This window comes from Poeciliopsis prolifica, unplaced genomic scaffold (assembly GCF_027474105.1).
Source record: "Poeciliopsis prolifica strain line A6 unplaced genomic scaffold, Auburn_PproV2 SCAFFOLD005, whole genome shotgun sequence".
In the NCBI taxonomy this organism is placed as follows: Eukaryota; Metazoa; Chordata; class Actinopteri; order Cyprinodontiformes; family Poeciliidae; genus Poeciliopsis; species Poeciliopsis prolifica.
This window is the reverse complement of record NW_026562380.1, coordinates 26,837-53,160: the sequence shown is the minus strand read 5'-3', so window position 1 is coordinate 53,160 and position 26,324 is coordinate 26,837. Positions and strand designations below refer to the sequence as shown.

The following is a 26,324-nucleotide window of genomic DNA, read 5'->3' as shown; positions in this document are numbered from 1 at the left end:
CAACCTTTGCTACCTCCACTTAATCACTACCTCTCGTGTCCTCGTCCCTGCAGAGCAGTCCCTCTCTCCCCGTCCCTTTTCTGTCTGCCCCGCTGAGAAGAAAGCTTCCAGTCGTATCACGCTGTCCTTTCTTAGGCTCTGAAAGCCTTTTTAACACCTGCCCTATCCATCTAATTCGCTGTCCTCGCTTATCCGCACACTTTCACACCTTCACCTTGCTCTGTCTCCCGACAGTGAATGGAAATGGCTGCAAGATGTGAGTTCCCAGTGATAGCAGACAGTAAGTAGGAGGTAATTATCATAAGGATAGACCTCTGGTGGGGTGCAGACACAAGGCACAATGGTTGAAACAGAGAATAAAGATGGAGGGATTTATTTTTAAACCCAATGAGTGCAAAAAGATGAGAGTAGCTAGACAGTGCAGGTCTGTGAAGCACTTATCTCCTGTTATAACCCTCTCAAACTATGTATAGAACAGCATTCAGTGAGAACAATTCACCCTGGTCCTCACTGCTCCGTTTCACACTGTACATCTCTACACAACTCTGAATCTGTGTCAAATAAAGCTCCTTGGAGACCAAGTCTTGGAAAATGAATCAAGTGATTTTGAGACATCTTTAAATTTTACCGACATATTTCTTCTGGCTGTAAATAGCATTGAAAAGGGAACTATGATGCAAAATTAACATTTTGAACTTTTTTGTTCTTCTATCTGGGCTTCTTCTGAAAACAGCCCAAGTGCATCTTTTTTGGTAGTAAGTTCATGGTTTTTTTGGTGTCTGAAATATGAGCTTCCAAATGTAACGTCGCAAACGAGAAGTCACTGCCGGCACCAGCAAAGCCCAGCCCATTACTTAGCAGCCCAAGCTGAGCTCAAGCTGGTTTTAACCCTGTATGCGCTGCACAATGGCTGCTGGAAGACAAGTGTTTTATTCTTTACTTACCATTCTTGTTGTTTGTGCATGACGCTGCATTTCTGCTTTTCAAAGATGTACAGTTGTATAATTATACGTATCTGTCTGCGTCAACTTTCATTTACAAGAGTAAACATTGAGTTTGGGGGCGTGGCCAGCAGCGCCTTATTTGGATTTAAAGTGACAAGAGCTCATTCTGAAAGGAGCTCAACATGTTCAGAACTGAGCAGACTAAAATCTCATTATCTAACAATAATTTTGTGTAAAAAGTAGAAAGTAAAAGTTAGGGTGATGGCAAGATGGTCTTCCACCCTCAAACAATTGGAAACATGCAAAGGCAAAAATATACTTCACTACTGTTATTAGTAGATTTATAGCAAACTTTCAAGGTCACAATTGAACAATGTAAGATTTATTATTCTGAGTCAGTTGGTTAAGGAGAGTTTTGTTTAATGGGCTCTGAAATGATGATTAAATAACTGATGATTAATTTAGCTAAATTTAGAATCAGGCTATGATGAATGAATAACGACTGTCACTGATTAATGCTGGGTTAACGCCACTACCTCTAAGTCCAGCTTCTTTTCAGGTTATGGACTGATTTTAAAGATCACATATGAAAAAGACACACACTCACCTGTCCATACCGGAGCATTGGGAATAATTAGAACCGGCTATGTCTTCATATAGAATGGGATCTAACATTAGCAACACATCATTAGCTGCTTAATAAGATGGCAAAACAGTAGATTCTAAAAAAAGAAGACAAAAAATGGTGCTTGTTTTATGTTCTACTTGCCAAGGAAGGTGCAAACTGCAGAATAATGGATTATGGAAAACAAATATTCACAAAGACAAAAGTTTTAACTGGAACCACATTAAATTAGAAAGTCAGTAGTGAGCAAATACTCCAGGATTTGTACTGGACGGTCCTCCCACAAGACCCAGTAACATTAACTGGAGTTTAGTCACAATTTAATTACAGACAACAGAAACACAAAGAATATGTAGCAATACACGGATCTGTTAAGAGAAGGCAATACAATTAAGTTGTTTGGTTGCAAATCCATGCGTTTCTTGTTTTTAAAAAAAACAAAAATATGTGCCAAACACAAACATCGCGAGGCAGAGCATCACGAGGGGAACATCCCACCATAAGCTTGTCTATGTAAGGATTTGGAGGCTCTCTGCTCCAGTTTGACACTCTGGCTTGGAAAAACACCCGAAGGCAAGATGAAAACAACAATACCTGGTAATCCTTCACACGAGCATCAAGAAACAAGCCTCAGATTCATTCAGTTCACAGTCGCTACGACACAAACAAAGCAACACAAGTCAGTCAGATGCAACAAATAAAAGAAATTTGATTTTTGAGCAAAATACTTGGATCAGACCATAAGTTACCTCATGAGAGGCAGTTCTGTAGGTATGACCAATACCTGCAAGCTAAGTAATCAAAAATCAATGCTACAAAAACAAAACTAATTGAAAATCCTGTTCCTCTCCTCACCTGTGGGGGCGCTGCACCAAGAACCGCTGAAGGTAACAAAACAAAAAGATGTGTGCGCAACTTCCTTCTTTATGCAATCAAACAAAAACTCTTTTGGATTATTGTTGTTCTTTGAAAATTTCTGACCACCCAGTTGAAAATTTATGGTAACAAATGAGAGAAAAAATCACAATTTGTGTCAAATCCCTTCAACAGATTCTTTAAGTCTTTTAAAAATTCTCATTGTTTGCTCATTTCCAATTACGTCCCGTTCTCAGCACAGAGGAAAGTGTTTCCATGCAGCGCTTAAATTAGACACCCCTGCGGCACAACGATATTTAGCAAATTATTGTTAAATTAGAAGAAAGTAATTGTCGTCATTTTAATGCCGCTATTAATTAAAACATCAAGTGCATGTAAACATAACCTGCTATTAACACTGTGACTCTCCATGTTTTATCTTTGGCTGACACATTTTCTCACTTTATCGTTTTCTAATGGCTCTGCTTTCACCAGCTGCCTGCCTTTTACATCCATGCTCTCCTTCTTTTTCCTTTCATCCTTTCAGCCACCTTTCCATCTCGCCCACTTTTGATTAAAGGATTCATTTTCCATTAAAGGGTGTCCAGAGCGATCTGTGGCCTTAAACACTCCGCAGCAAGTTTGTGAAATAACCAATTGTATGTTATCTATTATTAAATTCAGCCACATTTCTTTAATTCTTTCAATTTCAGATAACTTAAGTACCACAACTCTTGTTATTTTCTTCAAGTAAAATGAACAAAAAGAAACTTTAATGGGAGTCAGTTACAATAGCTGTAAATTGCTTAGTTCCATTTAACATGAGCAACCAGGTGAACTCTGGTAAAATCCGTCCCTGTCGCTTAAGTCAAGTCAAACTTATTTGTGTAGCACATTTCAGCTACAAGGCATTTCAAAGTGCTTTACAAAAACACAAAGTCGTAGGACTTTCAACAACTGAAACATTTTGCTGTCGTCACACATCAGAATGTTTATCAATGTTTTATATATTAAGTTTCAAAACAACTTTGAACAGGTGGATTTTTAGTCTAGATTTAAAGGAACTCAGTGTTTTGCCTGTTTTGCAGTTTTCTGGAAGTTTGTTCCAGATTTGTGGTGCATGGAAGCTGAATGCTGGTTCTGTGGATGCACAGCAGAACCAGAACCAGAATTAAGCCATTCAGTGATTTATAAACTAAGAACAGCTTTTAAAGTCTGTTCTCTGAACTACATGGTAAGGACTGTAGAACTGTTGAGATGTGCTCCATCATCCTGGTTTCAGCCAGAATGTGAATAGATATCTATTTCTGCCAGCAGTAAGTAAGTAAAATAATATTAAATATATTTTCACATTCGTGTAAATTGGGAGTCTACAGATAGAAACTGATTAAATTTGATTAATAAAACGATATTTGAGCTGTTATCTTGAAGGTTTTATTTGCATGTCCTGTTAGACTTTTGAGGGCCACATAAAAAACATGAGTGGGTCAGATTTGGCCCTCGAGCCTCCAGTTTGACACATGTGCTCTAGATCTTGCAGTTCCTCTAATCCTGGAAATCTTCTTTCAGTGATAAAAGGCAGACTTTGTTTTTGTTAATAAAAACTAATTCTGAATATTTCATAGCAGATGATCACATGGAGGCCAACATTTCACTTCTTAGAAACTCCAACAAAGTTTTAAAAAATGTTTTAAACTTCAAAGGCGAGATTGAATGAATATTTGAAAGTATGTTCTGGTGCTTTCAATTCTTTTTTTGTGTGAAAGTTTTAGATTTTGTGTTACTTTCACACAATCTGGGGTAAAACTTGGCTATTCGGTTTGAAAATAACAAAAAAAAAAAAAAAGGCCTGGAGCAAAGATTTGAGCTTCGAACATGATCAGCGCTTCGCTGTATTATTTTTGGCAGACAGACATGGCTTGTGAACACATTCTTAACAAACTCAATCCCATTTTCACACATCAGCACAGAAGATGCTCCAGAGCAGGTGCTGACAATCTGCTTTAGATTTTTGTGTTTTGGCACATTACTATTCACACATCTGCATCACGGAGGGAGATTTATATATATATATATATATATATATATATATATATATATATATATATATATATATATATATATATATACCATATATATACCATATATATATAGCACGCTGAGACTGTACACGAGCCGCAAGGAAGGAGGCAGAGGACTAGTGAGTGTGAGAACCACTGTCCAGGACGAAACAACTAAGATCCATAAATACATCAGGGACAAAGCCTCAACAGACAATGTGCTCAGTGAATGTCTCAGACAACAGGGAACGGAGGTTGAGGTGCCAGAGATACCATCATGGGAGGACAAACCCCTACATGGGATGTACCACCAGCAAATAACCCAAGTGGCTGATATCAGTAAATCCTACCAATGGCTGGAAAAAGCTGGACTCAAGGACAGCACAGAGGCCCTCATCCTGGCCGCCCAGGAACAGGCCCTAAACACCAGAGCAATAGAGGCCCAGATCTACCACACCAGACAAGACCCAAGGTGTAGGTTGTGCAAGGAGGCCCCTGAGACAGTCCAGCACATCACAGCAGGGTGCAAGATACTGGCAGGGAAAGCGTACATGGAGCGACATAACCAAGTGGCAGGCATAGTGTACAGAAACATCTGTGCAGAATATGGACTGGAAACCCCAAGATCAAAGTGGGAAACACCCCCAAAGGTGGTGGAGAACGCCAGAGCTAAGATCCTGTGGGACTTCCAGATCCAGACAGACAAAATGGTAATGGCGAACCAACCAGACATTGTCGTAGTGGATAAACATCAGAGGAAAGCCGTTGTGGTAGATGTAGCAATACCAAGTGATTGCAACATCAGGAAAAAGGAGCACGAGAAACTGGAGAAATACCAGGGCCTCAGGGAAGAACTGGAGAGGGCCTGGAAGATGAAGACCACAGTGGTGCCTGTGGTCATCGGGGCCTCGGGGCAGTAACCCCCAAACTGGAGCAGTGGCTACAACAGATCCCAGGAACAACATCAGACATCTCAGTCCAGAAATGTGCAGTCCTTGGCACAGCCAAGATACTGCGCAGAACCCTCAAGCTCCCAGGCCTCTGGTAGAGGACCCGAGCTCAGAGGATAAGAACCACCCGCGGTGGGTGAGAAGGGAATTTTTTTTTTTTTTTTTATATATATATATATATATATATATATATATATATGTATATATATACATATATATATATATATATGTTGTTGTTTTTTTTTTCCAGAGTGTTTGAGATGTGCTCTTACAGCTGGAGAATCGGGGGGTGTCTGCTGAGGAGCAGCTGTCGCCGCTGCACACAATGCAGGAAAATCACAGTAATTTTTAACATCTCTTCAAGGAAAGTCAGCAGTGCGTACATGTTGATAATGAAACAGTGTTTTTGAATGTGTCCAGTGTTGAAGACTTTCTCTTTGTCTGTGGATGTGTTTGAAAGATTTGTGGCTAAGCTCATGCATTGCCTCATCTGCTGAGCTGTGAGGAGAGATTTTATGTAGGTTCCAGAAACGGAGCGAATGTGTTGACATCTCTGTTTGCCCACGTCTTACCTTTCCAAACATTTCACTCAAACAAGCTGAAACAGTAGAGCTTCATTGAAAAGTTTCTTTCTGCCATTTAATGTAATTTTCAGTCGTGTGAGTTGAATAGTAATTGAGGTCAAGAAGTTTTAGTTGAAGATAATTGCCTACAACTTATTTTATTTTTTAGTTACTAAAAACTAATGGATTAATTAAAAGCTTTTGTTTCACAACTCATGGTGTAAAATTACGGAAGAAGTCAAATAAGGACTTAGAACAAAGTCAAAATGTAATACAATTTAAGAGGAAATAAAAGAAGGTAATTTTTACAAAGTATAGAAATATAGGTGAAAAATAGCACAAATGAGTAAATGCAAATATAAATTTTAGGCACATCTGTGTTTGGTGAGGCCATGACAAAAAAAAACAGATATGATTTTAGTTTATAATTTTGTTTTTCTTGTTTATATCTCGAAATAAATCTTTGCATACCTAAAGTGACACAGTAAACTTTAAGATGAGCAGTAATGTTCAAACTTCACTTTGCAATTTATAGTAAACGTCTGAAAATAACGATTTCTTTTTCTGTTGCTTTTTTGGCCACAAATCCCCAAACCTTGCAGGCAAGTAAAAGCGTCTCTTACTTGTTTTTTCAGACTTTGGATGATGCTGATCAGAAGGTTTTCCTCCTTTCCCAGCTCCATTGTGGTCACTATAAAGTCGACATCGTGGCCAAAGTCCTTCCCCCTAAAAATAAAACACAAAGTCTTGTTACAGTATATACTGTTCGATCCTCAAAGGAAACAGGCAGGAGGCATTAGAGTAGTTTGAAATATTTTGTTTGCTTGTTGTACTAAGAATTCACATTTTTTCTGCTTGAAGTGATGCTTTATCCATCAGTACAGCTGTGCTGAAGGGAGGTTTCAGTCCTGTAAGGTTATCATGACAGGATTACTGTATCTGCCAGGAACAGATGTCAGATAAAACTCAGCAGAACCCCACAGGAACAGAACGCACACAAAAGGTGTATCGGAGCGTCTATCTGGCACCTGAATCAGTAACTCTGAACTCATTCCTCCATTTCTTTGGGCAAACCCAAAAACATTCCCTCCAAGCTTAATAGATTTTGAATAATTTATGTTTGTATTTTGAGTCATGATGTGTTGCATTCAGTGAAAACTGAAGATGTAAAATAATGTCACTAAACAAGCAGAGAATCTGAGCAAAACAAGACCAAACCAGAATACACAACAGATCTGATCTGACCAGGAATCAGTGAAAACAACAGAGTAAAGATCAAATCTATTCAGTTTATTCAAACTTTAATGTCATATATTTAAATATCAACAACAAAGTAGAGCATAATTGTGACATAATCAGAATATAATCCATGATTCAAATAAAAACTGAATGGGGACAAAATGATAACCATAAAGAGTCAGGAGCGATAAAACTCAGAAATTAAAGCTCCTGAGGTTGTTTTAAGAAAAAACTTTTTTTTGTTTTTGAAGTTTATTAATCTTGAATTGTGAGTTTTAACTCAATTATTTCACCTAAAGAGACACATTTTTCATTTATTTTCACTCACAATGTCAAGTTAAAATAACTTATTTTACTTTAGAATAATTTAAATTCTTGTTTCAAATTGAACAAAAATTCAGCTCAGAAACATTTAGTGCATTAAAATAAAAATTTGCCTTAATAACACAAGAGTCTGATCAACATGCTGCTAAGCATTCTGGGAAATACAACTTACTACTGTAAATGTACTTTTTCACAAACTCACATTTTTGTTCAAAATCTAAAACTCGCTAAATTTATTGAAGAGAAGAATTAGACGACTAAAGTGTTTTACAGTGTACAAGAACTGTTCTGTTTCAGGAATAATTACATAAAAATTGAATCTAAACCGTTTATAGAATTGATCTACAATAATTCACAGGATGTTTTTCCTTCTTTGTAAGTAAAATGGCAGAAAAATAGCAGCTTTAACAGAGGATTTTGTGTGGGAGAAAAAAGCTCATCATGATGGACTTGTCCGCATCAACTTGGCCCTTCCTGCCATAAAGAAACAAACAAAAAGATTCATTTCAGGCTGATCATCACCTCGCGCACACACATTACACACGCTTTCCCACAGAAACCCTTTGATAAACAACAGGCGAAATCCTGCAGAAGTATGCTCCAGTGTCACTGCTACAACAAAGCAAAATGTCAGTGAATGTTGTGGGCGATACGGCTCCAAAGAAGCTTCTGCATCCACAAGGCTCTGTGTTTGATCTCTTCTTCACGCCACTGGCAAATGACTGATGGCAGTCAGTGTGAGTGACATTAAAGGAATGGAGAGAGGTTGAGGATAGCTGCAGGCGAAAGCTTCAAAGGTTCACACGGCTAAATCAGGTAGCAAGTCAGAAATAAGAAAAGTTTGAGCCCTTACAGTTATGGCGGCATTAATGGAGCATCCGGATGAGTCTGCGGAGGATAAAGGGCATACATCATCATTTTCACAAGTTTTTTTTTCTGCTGTTTTGCTTATGCTTGCAGCTCATGAGTTATCAGTTTTGTCTATGAACAAAGGAGGAGACATAAAAAGAACGACAAAGAAACAAAAACAAGCAAAAAAAAGCAGAGAATGGAAAGTTTAGCTAAACATATGATATGTCTGCCCTTTATTTTTGAAAATTTATTCCACCTGGAAGTTAGAAGGATATTTGCCTTGTAGGATTTAACTGTTTTAAAGATTAAAGATTTCTTCCTGTGGAGCGAGAATCATTCCTCTAATTTAGATCCTCTAATGTTTCCAGCACGTACATTGTGCTAATGTTGCAAATTACTTTTACTGCTGGCTTCTGCTGTGCAGGCAAAACTCACTCAAGTGTGCAGCTTGAATGTGCTTTATGAATGGAGGAAAATCTGGAAAAAAAATAAACATTCATGTTGCAAGAACCTGATCTCTGTGTGATATTTAATACTAATCTGTAGAAAAGACACTGTGGCATTAAATTTTAACTTCTTTTAGTAAAATCTGTCAGGTCAATGCAACTATATTATTGAACTTAAGATATTAAAAATGTCTGTTCACGCATACACATTCCAAGCTATTGTTTACGTCCCGAAATTTTACACATTTATACAATTCTGTTAACCAAATCAAACCTGAAGATTATTAACTTAGTGCATCTTGCAACAGCAAAGTGAAAAACAAACAGAAAAATCACTGAACAACAACTCAAAACCGCTAGTTTTGACAACAGCTCCACTAGTGGATTCAACACCAAACAAAAAACAAAAAAACAAGCAAACATTTTCCACAAAAAGAACAGAACATTCAGTGTGTTACAGTTTTATGTTTTCATGCATGATGTTTATTTTGTGATTATCAACGAGTCTGAATACAGTGACAGTTGATTAACTAATAGTGTGGCTTTTCCTTCTCCCTCGCTACTTTTTTTTATTAAAGTTGTTTACTGACATGTGAAATATAATAATTTATACCTTTTTCTTTTACATATCAGGTGTACATTGAAGATTTAGCCTTTTATGTTGCACTGCAAAAACACAACAAAAAAACTCAAGTATTGTTGGTCTAGTTTCTAGTGTAAATATCTAACTTTAACTTAAAAGTGACTTTTTAGCAAGATGTAAAAGATTGTTTTAAGTAAATAATTCCTCAATATTGATTGACTTACAACATGGGAACACATTTTGTTGTTAGTTAAATAAATCGCCAAAGGAATTAGAACTTTTTCATCAATATTAAGGAATTATTTACACAACAGAAGCTTCTAAATCTTGCTAAAAAAAGTTACTTGTAAGTTAGTTTTGTGTTATTTTAAGTTTGCTAAGATCCTTGCATTAGAAGTCGTCGTCTGAAGCGTGATGTGACACTGCAACGTTTCTGTAGCAGAGCAGATATTTTCCTCTTTATTCTTGGCTGAAACAAAGGTTCTGCTTGTTCACTGACGCAGAGTGTAGAGTAGCAGCCATGTGTTTCTCAGCACGTGGTGCAACACGGAGCTGAAGTGAAGAACATTTTGAACACCTGGTGTGAATTCAGCATGTCTACTTTTTTATTGCGTGAGGGAAAGTGCTAAATTATTCACAGGTATGCACTAGGCCTATAAAATATACATAGCTATTTACAAATTTCTATGGACGACAAGGCGACATGTATGAATAATAAAGAAGTGGGAAGTGTTGCTGCTGCTGCAGCTGATGGAAAATCCACAGAATGAAGTCATCTGCAGCAGGGAGAGAGCTCAGCTGCACTCAGCAGTAGGTGGTCCAGAAAAAGAAATCAGAACTATCTTTATTCAATGCATTGTGATCACCAAGGTAACAGGTGTAAGCTGGAAACCCAGGTGTCCAGAGTCGAATAGTTCCTCCACTAAATCTTGGGTCTGTTTTCATTATGTTTGGGCCGGAAATGAATTTCTATAAGACAAAATGAAATTACTGGGAGCATCAAAACCACAAACTCAAGCACAGCTCCCACCCACGGTCCAACATTCATGCCCATATTTACGACAACGACTGTGAGTAACACGCTGATGATGACGTATCAATGGAGAAATGGCTTAAAGGGGAAGTATTTAAGTCACCTTCATCTGTTACTAAAATGCTACATATAAATGACCTCAAAGAAATTTGACTTTGATATTTAACGTCTTGAAGTTTTCTCTTTAAAAACCTGAATCATTCGGGGAATCGTTACTGTGAACCATGACCTCACGGGTAAGAGCTGACTCAAGTCCTGGCTCAACACCACAAACAAGAGCAGCAATCAGACCTGGCAGAGTCCAACATTCCCTGGGAACGCGCTCAAGAAGCTAAATCACCAGGAGCAATATGTTGACTCCGGCTCTGTCTGATTTTATGGATGCAACATGAAGCCATAGAGACACTTTGGCTCATACATTAAGACCAGACATCTTGTTTTGCTCTCCCCTCCTGTGAGCTGATGATAGAGTTGGGCTGAACAATCACGACACCATGAATTAAGCCGATAAGGAATCCTTATCTGAGCTGCTGTTGCAGGCAAACAAAGCATAAGAATCAGCCCCTGTTTGAGGCTTTGGAGAGCAGATACCACCAGCCCCCCCTCATCAGTGTCACTTTGAGTTAATATTCCAGACAATCTGATGTTACACAAGATCCACAGCAGGGAATCGCTGGCAACATGCTGAAATAAATACAGCGCTCCACTGACACTGTGCGAGCCTTTTCACGCAGAGTGCTGGTAGAAGCTGCATTTTCACGCCTAATCTATTTTTAATCCCCCCCCACCCTAACAAAACCGCTTTTAAGGCTTGTCACCCGCCTTCCACAGCTGTCCTTTCAATAAGCCTAATGTCAGTGGCATCAACAAATCCCCGCCATGCTGCTTTCCTCTGAAGTACATGACAACTCCAGCCTATGAAGTACAGCCCTTATTTTGCAAAACTTTTGGGAGCAGAGTTATTTTCTGTGCATCTTATCCAGAGATAAAAGACGCGATAGAGCCGAAAATATCTATCCGAGGAGCTATACTGTACTTGTAAGTTTTGACAAGGGCTATTGGCCACAAAGCTAATGAGAGTCTCAAATTATAGGTTATTAAATCAAGATTTGACAGTGTGCTCAAAAAGATATCCCACTGCACAGAATCAGACGATTATTAGTGGTGCAGCTCGGAGCGTTTGAACTATTCCAGACATCGTCTCCTTTTGACCAAGAACATGCTAAATTAGCGACTGATGGAGTAAAAATCATTACTTTTCAGCTACATCTCTGCATGGCTCCAATGAAGTCTCATGTTGCTCCTCAAGTCTGCATAAATCTAACGCGAGGTAAACGGGTGCTTCATCTGGTCGAGTTTAAATCCATAACGTCTCACTCACAGGCCCCTTTACGCTCTGCAGAGAGCTGCTGGCCCATAAATCGTAAGTGGTTCCTCCCCTTCATTCTTGATGTTAACTATCCATGATGTGCTAATCACTTTCCTCAGCTCATTTTACAACACTCCCTCATAGAGGAGCCATTATTTACATAATCAGATATCTCTCCAGCTGTCATCTGTCCTTCTGTAGATTAGGGATGTTTACTTTTTCCCTCCTCTGGCAGCGTTTGATGTGGTATTAATTTGAAAAAGCTGTAAACTTTCTTTGTGTGTACTGCAGAACAGATGTTATGATGAAAATGTGAATGTTAAGAGTGTAAATAGAAATTCAGTGTTTCAGAATTTACCACACTTTAAAGTGAATCAGGATTAGTTGAACATGGTGGCCTAAATATGTTGCAATTTTCCTATAAGCTGAAAAATTGCTGTTTCTGACACAACAAAATTCACAATTAATTCAAAAAATGTACATCTTTGTTATATTTTTCACCCGATGGAGGTGAAAAATATAATATAATATGGGCTGAAGATGTATTTTTGGTCCATTCTGTACTGGAATATATAGAGTAATCACAGGAAGGCTAACCATTCTGTGCTTGGCTGGTGTAATTTTAGATAATGCCACACAGTGTCACTGTTGGCTGCAATTAAAAAGAAAATTCTGGATCGCATCCTACGTGTAAAAAAACAGAAGAGTGCAGTGGGAAAGAACCGAACCAATCTTCCAAAGGCCCTACATTTATGCTCTCAACATTTCTCTCCAGAAGACTTTGAGTCATTTGTAAGAGCAAAACTGACAAAAGCTAAAACAGGTGACGTTACCATAATGAGCTAAAAATAAATGCCGTGCTGACAGTTTTTATCCACAAATCCAGTTTATGACAAAACGCCCGGCCAAAGAGCAAAAAACTCTGGGAGAAACACCAGACAAGCAGTGATGGAAGATCTTAAATGCTAACGGAGCTCTGCGGTCGTAGAACCAGCGGAACTACTGCCGTTTACATTCGAACAAAGACCAGACCCAAAGCTTATTAAGTACTTAATGGATCCCCAAGTCTGACCAGAGATATCATTGTTTCATTTACAAAGCTGAAAGTAGCAGCAGCAGCGAAACACCTGCTTCTTCAGCCAACTCTGTGATCTTCCTCCGTCATCATGGATCCCTTAAAGGATTGAGAAAAAAAAAACTACAGATATTTATATGAATGGATGGTGACAGCATCCTATTATTATTTAGTGATTGTCATAATTTGAGACGTAGACTAAGCAAGTTGCTTTATTTACATGTAATGCTCAATCTGAAGTCATTTTCGGCCAAGCGGGAAAACCAGAATATGAAACATGAACCTTTCTAAGGTTTATGGAGGAAAGAGGAGAAAGTGTATATTATGTTTGTAGCCCAGACAGCATTAAAGGTCATCAGCTAAGTTGTTGCAGCTCTCTCACCCCCGTTGAGAAGCAAGTGCATGTCCTCAGTGCCAGACTGCGCCTTGAATTATTTACCTCACACGCTGCTGGGTTATGGCTGGATTTTTACAGCGCCACAGAGCAGAGTGCTCCCTGCTTACTCGGGCACAAAGCAGCGCACATAAAAAGAGAGCAGCACAAAGAGGTGGGAGCGGAGGGAGGTGATGTCTGTGACCAAAAAGTTGCACTCAGCAGGTTGCTTTACAAGAACACTCGCCATGCGCCCTGATACTGACAATGTAATGCATTTGAGTGACCTAGACTCGGTGCAAAACAGGACTGACCTGCTCTTTCTTTCTACAGAGACCAAGAATCCAGATTCAACACCAAACTAACTCCATCAGTTTCTGCTCTGATAGAAGGTAGCAGGGAATATTCAAATGGGAATCAACACCTCCTGAGACTCGTGTTTTCCTGTGCATTACAAAAAAGATATTTAAGGAAAGCGGCGGGAAGAAAAAGGCAGAGGCGCTGTTCTATTTCATCTGCAATTTCAACGCTGAAAGAAGGAGACAAGCCTTGTACCTCCGAAAGCCACCTGTCAGCGCTAGTATGGCGTTTGGTGTGATCACATGGACAGCCTCGTCAATAATGTTCCCCACGGCCTGTGCCTCCGCTTTACTGACAGCCCTGGAGATGTCTCCATAATGCAGAAAACCTGCAGGGAAAAGACCACATGGTTATTAGTCTGGCAGCTCGCCATCAATCACAGCCATTTGCTCTGGGGAAGCACAGAGTCAGGGTGGATTAAAAGTAAGGTAGAAATGTGATACACTCCGCTTGTTGATAGGAGCCGACTAACAGCATGCTCCGGCTGCAGACACAAGAGGATTACTGTATCTGCAAACTGTTCCTAATTATAATTGATGCATTGATGATTATCTCATTTTATGCATCTCACTTTGCATTTTCTCCCGTCTTTGTGCCACTTAAAAAGCACTTAATTCTCCTTTCTTTTCTTCAGACGAATAGCGATGCACCTCCAATTAATTACAAAACCTTTAATGATTTTTCTGTCGGTGCTGCAGAAAATTAATGGGATGGCTCTTGTTTCTGCTCAGTAAAGATTTCCAGAATATGGCGAGGCGATTAGGGTTCAAAGACATTTTCCACTTCAAAAACCTGCGACATTTCTCCATTCAAAGTGACGAATCCGGCGTTCCAAATGATGGATTGTGACCGTTTTGATGGACGCGTCTGTCAGCATTATAAACTACTGAATGGAGTTTGACGTGAATGGCGACCTGTGAACACAGCAATTTGAGGCTTTCAATCACCCGGCCATGAAGTGTAACACTATGTGCAACTGGCAGCATCTTTTGGAAAGTTTCAACTATTGCAAAGCTGCTTGTCTGTGTGATTTATCCACCTGCAGTTCCAAACTAAACTATGCACACAGCCTGAAATAATGCGTCAGCCTGAAGTGTAAAGACAACAATTCATAACCTTTACCGTTTTTAAAAGCAAATGAAGAAAATAATTAAAGAAACAAACTAAACTCCCATTATTGCCTTTCAAAATTGTGTTCCAGGGTCAATTCTAAACCAAGTCCTTTCAGTATCTCATAACCAGGAGGGCTGAAATGTAGATGGACCAATAAATAAAGAAAATTGCTTTTTGGTTGAGCTTTTTTGGTCACCACAACAGTTTGCTAACCCTGTCGTAACAAGTCATGAATCAATTAATCACATAATAAATTTCAAAAAGCTCAACAGTTTCCATTTGGGTCTCTCCTTCTACCAAAGGCTGGATGACAAAAGTCTTCAATGTGACGCTGTTTCCATTTTATTTGTTGTTTTGGGTGTTTATTTAAAAATAAAATATGTTTCGGTGTTAAATGTTCCTTAGAAATAAAAACTGTAGGCTCTTTGAGAGGGTGTGCTTGAATTACTACTTGAAAATGGTCTCCAAATAATAATTTATCAGGCAGCAAAATGTGACACACCTACACTGTAAAAACACAAAATCTTACCAAGTATTTTTGTGTAGTTTCTAGTCAAATATACTTGAAATAAGACAAGACTAACTCAGAAGTAACTTTACAGTAAAATACAGGATCTTGTTTTAAGTCAATAATTATTTGATATTGATAGAAATCAAAAATGACTAACAAAAAAGAAAAATCTAAGTTTTGGGTTTAGATTGCCCTGGATTTAATTTAGAGGTATTAAAGTAACTGGGTTTAAATATAAATGCAGACTTTTATGATCACACTAAATTGCTCCATGTTCATTAGAGGAAATCTTCAACAGGCAGAGGATTGCAATGTAAGATCAAAAAGTGTGAATACCTCTGTAAAAACCTCTTATGGTTTAATTGAGATACATTAATTGGAAATTTAACGATTAGGCTGCCGAGTGTTTTTGGAAGCAAGCTTGTATTGAATTCCCCGATCTATAATTTGCAAAGTGGTTTTCTGAAGACGGGGGAAAATTTTGACGTACCACTTTGCTGCATCCGGTTCAGATGAATGGCGGGCTGCGCCAGAACGTCGCTGAACGAGCGAAGCCCTCTGCGGTACCACTTCTCGGCTGTTTTAGGTCCAACCCCAAACACGCTCGTGAACAGCTGCCGGGGAACGAGGGTCGATTTAAATGTTCTGAAAAAGCAAATGAGTGACTGACTGAAGGTGGTTTTCATTTACCAACCTTGAGAGTTTGACATCTTTCATCAGAGAGTATTTTCTCGACCTCAAATGAGCGGCCATATTGAAGAATCTCCTGTAAAACATAAAAGCAAATGAGATTAGAGACAAAAGCGCTGTTTTCCTGGGTTTCTATTTTTTCTGTCTGCTGTCATCACATGCCCTCAAATTGCTGCTCATTTGCAAACCATTTCCACTTAAATGAGGTGTCGTCATTTCCATTTTGTTCCTAGAAATAACATCTTTGTTGCCGTGATACCTGAGATTAACACCAGCTTAATGACAATCATTAAACGCCCAGGGTGACAGGGTTTTTCCCTCAGACTCCATTATTTGCTCCAAATGAAATCGTCTGCACTTCCATTTTAAACGTCTCCATTGTCTGAATCAAGTGGCAGTTACCTGGCTAGTATTTTAAAAAAAAAGAAGAAATTGAGATTGATATGTTTTTCAATTCTGCAGGGCTTAGTGCTCATTTTAAGCTTGAGCATAAAGGAAAGGCAACCAGCATGGATGAACTATTGATCCAAAGGTGAAGGTTGTGAGTACAGAGCAGTGTGCAGCAGCCTTCACTGCTCAGCGAAGCATCCAGCCGTCCACCTCTGCTTTTCAAGCCTCCAGCTAAGGCCAACCTCAAATGCTTCACCACACTTCCTGCACCAGCAAAGATATGCTCCTTCACAAGCTCAGTTTCTGCCTCGTTTTTATGTCGCTATGCTTATGTCCTCTCCACACTCTGGATGCTCAGTTGTCAGTGAGGAGCTCAGTCGCCGCTGATGGTGTCACTCTGATGTTCACAGCCGCATCAAGCATTTTGCTTTTGTCTTTTTAACTCCATTCGGCTTCACTTTGTTTTTCATGTCATGTCTTTTCTCTTGTTTTCACGCGGCAATACATTCAAAGCGACAACACTGGGAGCACAGAGCTCGGAGTGAGGTGGGTGTCTGCTTGGCGCGCAAACAACAAAGACGAGAGGTCATCCGCAGACTGTCTAATTTGGTCTCCGCGGCACATTTATGTTTCTTTGTTTTATAATTCTGCCTCAGCGCTGACAGCTCTGACAGATCTGGAGGCTTGCTCTTAGACCCGCTGTGACGATGCTAGGTTCAACGTGTCAGAAAGTTGGATTGCCCTTTTTTAACTTTTTCATCTGCAGGGATTCTGCGCTCTCTCCACGCAAACTTTCTCTGACAAGCTGCCATGATTTCTGACCTGAGCTTGACAAAGTGAGAGGATGAAGTAAGTTTAGCAGACTTTTTCCACTCAGACAAACATTTGTCTGTTTTCTCCTGCGGTGTGATCCTTGTGTACTGGTGAGAGTTTATAAATAAGCTTCAACAAAACTGTACAGCACATTTACTGACACCCCTGGAAACTTGTTTTAAAAGACGCCTTGAAATGAATTTATTTTTTAGTGCAACAGCTTCAAGTCACACAAAGAAATGAAGAAAATTTTAACCTTCCGTTTACCGAAACTCAAATGATTCTAGTACCTCAATTATTAAAATTTGCCTTGAAGCTTCATTAAATAATTTTATTATTCAGTGCACTGAGTTATGACCGGGTGATTATTTATGTTGCGCAACGTTCCCACTTCCGCCTCTGAGTTGTTTACAAAACCTAACGTCAAACTTTCAAACCTCGTTTAGTTTCCATTTTTATTGATGACATTTTAATAACTACGTACTGCATAATTATGCAGATAACACCAAACTTTACTAAGCTGGATTTACTACAAGCAGGCAATTGATCGGCTTCAAATTCCAGAAAACTGCAAGACACCGAGTTCCTTTAAATCAAGGCTAAAAATGCATTTGCTTAAAGCTTCGTTTGATCAAGAATTACTGGGATATTGATTCATTTTACTCTTTATTCCAACATTTGTGATGATTTCTGATTAATTCGATGATATTTTGAAAATGTGTAATGTTTGTTACTTGTTTATTGTTTCTATGCTTTCGTCATGTAAAGCATCTAGACTTGCATTGCTGCTGAAATGTGCAGTACAAGTAGATGCAAAATGTTGGTGTTTTTATGACGCTGGGAGACAGAGGATGCTTTCCAGTTCAGAATAATTACTGGACATTTAATAAAAACGCTGAAAGGTTGACTGGATCTTTCTTTTTTGGGGAAAAACTCGTCCAGATTGTAATTTTGAAACCCTCTTGATTGATGTTTAATAACTGATTCCCTGTGTAGAACATGGACATTCCAGCTGTGTTGGGTTAAATTCCTCTCCTTTGTAAATACTTTCTTTACACCTTCAAATATTGCTGTGATTTTTGGTCCTTGCTTGAGTTTTATTTGGAGTGTAGCACATTTTTCTTTGATCAAGGCTGAACTGACTTTTCTTATTTTGCGCCTTGCTTGTGAAGCAACCTTCTGAGTACTCTGGCTCTTAAAGTCTCCCTGGCAGAGTTAAAGGTATTTCAGAGTTTTGCAGCTAACAGTGCTGCTTTCTAAGCAGAACATTCCTTGTATGTTGACTGTTGACTAGTTTTGCTTTATGTATTTTGATGTAAATGTCGGATCTAATCTCTGTTTAGCAAACGGCAGGAAGGAAACCGTGATGAGCAAAGTTCAGGAAATAACCCAAAACTCTTGATGATCCAAGATATTTTGTGCAAAGAGGAATATTTGTGAAATTAGATTAAAACTGAAGATTTGTCCTGTTGGCAAGAAATATTGACAGTGGGAGCCCCAATAATTGCACCACCAATAATTTTTGTTTATGAAACATCCAAATGGTGCCATAAATATTTTTATTACAACACTCACTATGAGCCGTCCCTGCAGTCCAGACCCCGTCTGCAGTGATGTAAGTGTTTTTATGTAAATTTATCCCTCATATGTTTTTATTCGTGCCTTTAAAGATCATGCATATCATGTTTTTATCACACTTTAGATTTGTTGCCAAATGTGCTGAATGTGTTCTGCTTTGTCATGAACAAAATGGAGTATAGAGTAAATATAGTAAAGATTTTGTGATTTATGTGTTTGGATCTGAATTGATCAGCCCTGAAATGAGTTCTCCTCTTCTTCCAAGGATGAAAACCATCGATTGGCTTTGTGTGCTTGTCATATTTGCATGTTTTCATCTTTCTGTGTGTGGTTTATGTTTAGCCTTTTTCATCCTCAACTGTCCAACTCGTGCAGCAATTTGGGACCAAATGACTGTAATTAGTGTGTTCATATTCATTTTACAGAGCAAGAAACCCAACAAACTGTGTGGTAACCAAGAGGACAGCCGCACTTTCACTCAAAGTCAATTATTGTTCATTTTATTTCTGCCTTCTTTCACACGGAAAGTGGTTTATACATGTCCTCTACAAACTGTGTAATTCTGTACGCTAAATTTACAATGAAGTAAATAGATTTCAGTTCGACAGATAATAAATTTGTCTTTTCTGAATTTCTACTTTGAGAAATTTTTCATTTAATTGAGCAAGCTTAAAATAAATCAGATCTGTAAAAATTCAATTCAGTTTATTTGTGTAGAGCTCATTCACAACAAATGTCATGTCAAAGTGTTTAAGAGAACTGAACTGTTGATAAGTTTTCATTACAAATGTGCTCGAACTTTTGTCAATATTCTGCTAATGTAAAGAAAACCAACACAATTTTGTAACTGTGAAAACAGCCGTTGTGTTTGGTCAAACTTTTAGGTTTTGTTTCTCCTTTTGGACTCAGGCCTGCAGGCTGGCAAGGCCACGCCATAAACTAAGTCCTTCTTCTGTTGCCTCGGTGGTCTCTTGTACAAGAATGCAGAAAACAAAGATGGTGTTCAGGATAAAGAAAGCTCTGACTGCATGAAATGTCGGTACGGTTTAGAAGGCCGAAACCAGAAGCCAGCCGCATTGTGAGAGACGGCGCTTTGACAGGCGCTTGCTGCTTTGTACGTCAACAGTCTGAATGACTTTCACAAAGCAGTCTGAGCAGCAGCAGCCATCAAGGTTAACACGAGGCAGAGACAGCCTGGCGCGCCTCGGCCTTCCTGGTGACTAAACCACAGCTCCCCTCCCCGCGTTTTTCATAACCGCTCATTGTGAATTTGCTTTACGTCATCCCATGTGTGCACTGAATGATTGTTGCACTTTCTCTGGGGCATTGTGAGTACAGTGACTTGGCCTTGTGCAATCAAATCTGAAACCTCAATAAAGTTTCAAAATAGAGGAGCATTTTTCTGATCTGTATGATATGAATATGAATGTTTCTAAGAGTGACAATAGATTTATAGATAATAGATAGAATTTGTTTGGAGACAAATTATTTTATGTCATTTTAATCTCATTATTTTTGTTTGATGTCAAAGTTTTTCTTATGATCTGAAATATTCAGAAAAAAAAACAGAACAAATCTGTTAAAACTACTTACAACTGAACGGAAAATGATGAAAAAACAATAAAAAATTCCCTCTAACTTGTCAGAGAAACCATAAGTAGGTGTAAGAAAAAGTTTTTTTCAATCAGCGTATTGGTAAAGGAATGCTTTTAGTTTAGTATTAAACATGTATATTAAGTTAATAATTGATCGAGTAGTGATGCAGGAGTCAGAGATAAGTTTTAAAACTACAATCATGGTTTTCTTCTTCTAATGAATTATTAAAAACACTCTCAAGGTCATATTCTACTACAAAAAACAAATGTTCCTTTGGGTCCTTCACCACCACTGAATCACACACATTATTAAAACCACTGACCACTCTCTGCCCTTTTCCTTCTGATTTGATTCCAAATCAGCAGAGAAACTAATCACAGGAGAATATCTCACTCTTAGTGGCTTATATTTTCAATTCATGTTATTCTCAAATAATAAAAGATAAACATTTCTGCACTGCTTTGAAAGAATAATCTTACTCATTTCATCACAAATCTTGGTTTTTTTAAAGGGGAAAAGTTAAAAAAATCTAATCAAAATCAAATTCAGTACAACTACCAGGAAATATCACTTAAGAAAATTGTGTGCATGTAATTTAGTCTCAGCAACAAACATTTTTCTTTGTGCTCCTATCATTTTAAAGATACTAATAAATGTTTCCAGAGGTCAAAGGTCAGCCAGCCAGTCCACAGCTGCAAAATCAAACAAAGCATGGTGTCAATCAATTGTGCTGCATAAACATTGATTAGTATCTTAAAAACAAAAGCGGCTCAAACGAAATGTCATTTGATTTGAAGTGAAGAACTGAAGAGTTAAACTGCAGTATGTAACAGGAGAAAAAGGGTTTTTTTACATATTTGCACCACGTCTTGACAGTTTATTGTGAGACAAACTGTGAAAAAGATTTATCTCCTCCAACTCCTTCATAAGATACTGTTGCTGTCAGAAGAAATGCTTCGCTCCCAACCAAAATCAGCCAATCAGAGCCAGAAGGCGGGTCTTAGCGCAGTCAATTAATCTCAGGTACGCACTGCCAAATGTTCCTAATTGAGGAGAAACAGAACAACCGTTTTTGCAACTTCTCCAGTGGTTATGCTAATAGCAGGCTATGAGGATGAGCAATGCCAGAAAAGATTGTGACTGCCAGCACTAAGACCCGCCTCCTGGCTGTGATTGGTTGTTTCTAGTTAGCAATGGGAGCACTGGGAGAAGGTAGAGGAGCTCAATTTTTCCACAAATCATCTGCAACATACCATACTGTCACAAAATACCAGTTTCAACAAATATCATATAATCAAATACAATTTTATTGCATAGATTCAGTAATGAGGCAATTCAAAGAACTTTACATCAGAAAAACACAAAAATACAGTCGTAAAACACACAGTCAACAACTGAAACATTTTACCATCGTTACACATCAGAGGGTTGATTAATGTTTCATGGGTTATGTTTTAAAAACAACTCCAGACAGCTGGGTTTGTAGCCTGGATGTACAGGAACTCAGTGTTTCAGCTGTTTAGCAGTTTTCTGGAAGTTTGTTCCAGATCTGTGATGCATTGAAGCTGAATGCTGCTTTTATATAAAAATTACATCCTGCAGCTTCAAATACAAAAGCATGTCACTTTTTTAATTTTCAACATCTACATATTTCCTTCCACTGACTAATTATTTACTACTGTGCTGCACTGAAGTGTCTGTATCAAAGCTCAGTTTGCACGAAGAAGCAAGCCTCTCTGGGTCTTACCTTCATGACAGCCTTGGTGTGTTCACCCAGGCATGGCAGGTCCTGCGTGGCCCCGATACTCCGCACCGCCCAGGGAAGACTCTTCAGCACAGAGGCCGCCCTCCTGAAGGCCAGGCACCGTCCCTCAATGTCATTGAATTCGTAGTTTTCCGCCAGAACTTCAAACGCGTCCTAAAGGGATGAAGGCAAGGACAGGTTAAGGCAGGCTGGAGGATAACGTAGGAGAGAGGAGCAGCTTTTTCCTCCCTCCGTAAGATACGACATATTAACCATTGTGAAGCTTTACAACGAGAGGAGCTGATAAGAAAAGGAGAGAAAATGAGGTTGCGCAAAAAATATGCCAGGTGAGGATTCTCTTCACTCAACCATAAAGGAAAACCAGATAGAGATAACCGCATGCTCCATTTCACTCCTCTGTCTGTCTTTTCTCCATCAGTGTCTCTGTCTAGAACCTTCTGCATGTTGCTTTTCTCTTGGACACACACACACACACACGCACACACACACACACGCACAGATGCAGGAGACGGTTTCCACATGTTTGTAAGAGGCTCTGTGGTGATAGTACCTTCTTTTTTTTCCAAAAGTAAAATTTAATGTTAGCATGAAATATCCACAGCCAGGAGCCAAAATTTTACATCTTTCCATGGCTTTAAAGAGCTAATTACTTTAATCAAACCTGAAGAGTGCAAAACAAAAATAAAGTCAAAATAGAAAACATAGAAATGTTTTCATATCACGTTGCCAAAGTTTGAACCTCTCTGAGTCCTGAGTGTCTAATTCACGTTTTCACAGATCATTTTATCACAAAAATATAAAGTTATATTACAAAAACTGATCATGTTGATGATCAGTTTTTGTGATTATTTTTATTTAATTGTACAATAATTATAATGCTTTTTACTCTCTTAGTTTAATTTCCTACTTGTTTCATGATTGCCCTCTTCTCTTTAACACTTTGCTTCATCTCTCATTGTATCAAAAATCTTTTTAAATATAGATTCAAAACGACAACGCATTTAAATTGTAAATAATAAAAGGTTTTAAAGGTGACCTATTCTGCTTTCTCCAGCAGGTCAGCATAGATCTGTGGTCAATATCAAACATATTCATTAAATTTTTACACAAAATTATTTAGATAATGATTTTAATCTGGTCAGTTCTGCCTATGTTGAGCTGTTTTAGGGCGTTTGTCTCAAAGTTTACACTCATGTGGAAATGATGAACAATTCTACAACCGTACATCTTTGAAAAGCAGAAGTGGAGCCTCCTGCACAGCCAACAAGAATGGTTTCTGAATGGCAAGTCAACTACAAAGCACTTGTGTTTTCCAGCAGCCATTGTGTTTTCCAGCAGCCATTGTGTTTTCCAGCAGCCATTGTCCAGCGCGTACAGCAGCTGATCAAATGTCCGGGAGCTCAGCTTGGTTTGCTAGGTAACAGGCTGGGCTTCTCTGGGGTTGCTAAGTAACAGCTGATTTGAAATGGCTCCTTTTCCAGACACTAAAAAACATAAACTTATTCCCAACAAACAGCTGGGTGGCTGTTTGAAGCACATGGATTGTTTTTGGAAGCAGATATATTTAAAGGTGCTCAGTTTTTCAGCTGTTTTACAGTTTTCTGGAAGTTTGTTCCAGATTTCTGGTGCATAGAATCTGAATGCTACATCTTCATGTTTGGTTCTGGTGCAAAGCAGACCAGAACCAGGAGACCTGATCGGATGGTACAACAGCAGATCTTTGATTCATTTTGTTGCTAAGCCATTTAGTGATTTATAAGCTAACAACAGTTCTTTAACGTCAATTCTCTGAGCTACAGGGAGCCGGATACACATTGCTTCAATGGCAATGTGTATCACTATTCTTAATTGGTCAGCCAAATGGCCCAATCAAAGCCAACAGAAAATCTTTGGAGTATTCTAAAGAAAAAAATAAGACACTAGAGCCCTGCATGCAGATGAGGTGAAGACCAACATGAGCAGAGCTACAGGCTAACGGCCTCCATGTGGTTAATTACATTTTTAAAAATAGGCACAAACTGAAAAACCATGAAAAAGGAGCTATGAGAAATTTCTTGGCGTTATGAATTATTCCTAATAGTCAGCAATTTCCAGGAAAAGACAGCTGCTAAATATAGAACAACAAAAAGAGTGTTGGAGGTGGACATGAAGTCAAGTTAACAATATCCAGCTGCCTTCATGTCCAAAGAGAAAAAGCAATAAAAGGTTTGAACAGAAGGTTATAATTTGGTCCATCTGCACACTGCAGTGATTCCAATGTATCACTTTTTAACAGAAATGGTCTGTCTCCTCTCAAATTGCTCATCTTTGAAAATCAGGTTAGTGTGATTCGTTCCCTCCAACAATTTATTTTTAGGGTTTATTATTGTTAGCGTCACAGAACAAAACGTCCCAGCATCATTCATATGTGTTAGAACCAGAACAGAATCTGCTGTGGGAATCTTCTTCCTTCATTTAGAGTTTCTGACATTTTACTTTCCCTGTTAGAAAAAATTTTCTGTACTGGAAAGTTGAACAGTTTCTGTGGTCATTAGTTCGGACATCATACGAACAGATTTCAGTTGATACAGAAAATGAACTAAAGTGCAAAACTTTTTTTAGCTACTTTTAAATAAAGTATTGATTCTTTTTGTTGTTTTTTAGTTTCAATAGTTGGTCAGTTTTCAGTTACTCCCAGATAAACTGTAAAAAAAATAAAAAATAAATGGTTAATCTGTCAATTAAACTGGTGAAAAGTTTAAAAACTTTCCAATAATTGCTTTAATTTTCTACAATTTAAAATTGTAATTTAGTTTATTCATAAACTAGATAGGTGTTGTTTTCTTTTTACTCACCACTGTTTGAACATTCAGCTGCTAAAACCTGAGCTGGTGTATGGGAGGCACCAGCACTTCCTGTTTGATGATGTCACTGATTACATCACTGGCTTTTACCAGTGGAGGGGTTTCTTTGTTGTTTTGTATTGTTTTCTTTAAATTAACCTTTTGAGTTGCTCTGTATTACACGTTTTACTTTGCAGATCGTTTATTTATGTAGATGAGTTTGTAAATTAGATTAATAATCTCATTTTTGTTTCTTTGTTTAGATTTTGTTGTTTGGTTTGACCTGTTCTGTCACGATATGGTCTAATGAAGTGCAGGTGTGTTGTTACATTGGTTTAAAACGTAGGATCCTCAGGATAGATCATGTCAGAAAACAAAATGATTAAACAATAAAATCCTCCAGAAGAACTGGAGCTGGCTGCTGATGCTTTCTTTGACATCACAGTGAAAGAAAATTAAGTTTATTCAATCATTATTTAAAATTGTGATTCATTTTGTTCATAAAACTGTACTTCCAGTTGTGTGTATGCAACTGGTATCAAATTACTATAATTGTAACATTGCAACATTATGTTTAGGAAACCTTTTTAACATTTTGATTTGATAAAAAAAAAAAACACAAATAGCAACAAATGTACTGTCACTATTTGTAAAAAATATTTTTTTTAAATCAAAGAACATGTTGCTATGTTTTTATCACATAATTTTGTTGATTCTGCACCAACAATTTTTTAAAATCACTTTTTTTACTTTAATGCAAAACTACAAAAACAATCAAATAAAGTAGTCTTATTTTATTGTTGTTTTATTTTTTATTTCGCAGGAAAGGAATCTCATTCATTTAAAAAGATTTTACACAAAAGAAAGACATTCAGTTTTCAAATTGCAGATTTGTTCTCACTTATAAACTATAGTTTACTAAATTAAATAAAAGCTGATTTGAGCACAGAATGTGGTTACAAAGTGATATCAGTAATAACAATTAGACGAATTTGAATAATTCTTGAACTGCAGTTGAAAGCTGCACAAAATCATTGAATATTAAATGTTTTGTATCAATGCATTTGTTGCAAGAGTCAGTATCAAGTCTTATGAGTTTGGGTATTTAGTTTCCTCCATTCTGGACACTGAGGTTAGCAAAAGGAAAGCCAAGGTATAAAATCTATGATCAGGGAATATCTATAAGACTTGCAATGCAAGGGGAAAAAAACTAATCTATAAAATAACAACCAGCTGAATCATTCCACCGATGCACTACGCCTGAATAAAAAATAGTGGCTGCTGCTATATGAGGACTAAAGTTGGAGAGAGTGAAATTCAGGCTACGAACTCGGCAGAGTTGGACTTTAGCACATTTACGTTTGCTTTTTCTCTCCTCCAGCTGAGCTGAAATGT

The 26,324-nt window shown here is 38.1% G+C and overlaps 1 protein-coding gene across 1 annotated transcript in view; it reads right to left on the bottom strand.

The window, feature by feature from the left end:
• Positions 1-22,499, bottom strand: part of LOC129359536 (DNA nucleotidylexotransferase-like) — a 53,409-nt gene extending 30,910 nt beyond the window's left edge. Inside the window, exons 1-6 of the mRNA XM_055029159.1 lie at positions 22,360-22,499; positions 22,090-22,260; positions 15,970-16,041; positions 15,766-15,889; positions 13,847-13,979; positions 6,621-6,723 (exon numbers count right to left, since the gene is read on the bottom strand). Of these exons, the coding sequence (XP_054885134.1) occupies positions 6,621-6,723; positions 13,847-13,979; positions 15,766-15,889; positions 15,970-16,041; positions 22,090-22,260; positions 22,360-22,362 (606 nt within the window). The 5' untranslated portion in view covers positions 22,363-22,499. The remainder of the gene's footprint in view (positions 1-6,620; positions 6,724-13,846; positions 13,980-15,765; positions 15,890-15,969; positions 16,042-22,089; positions 22,261-22,359) is intronic.
• Between the last annotated feature and the right edge of the window lie 3,825 nt (positions 22,500-26,324).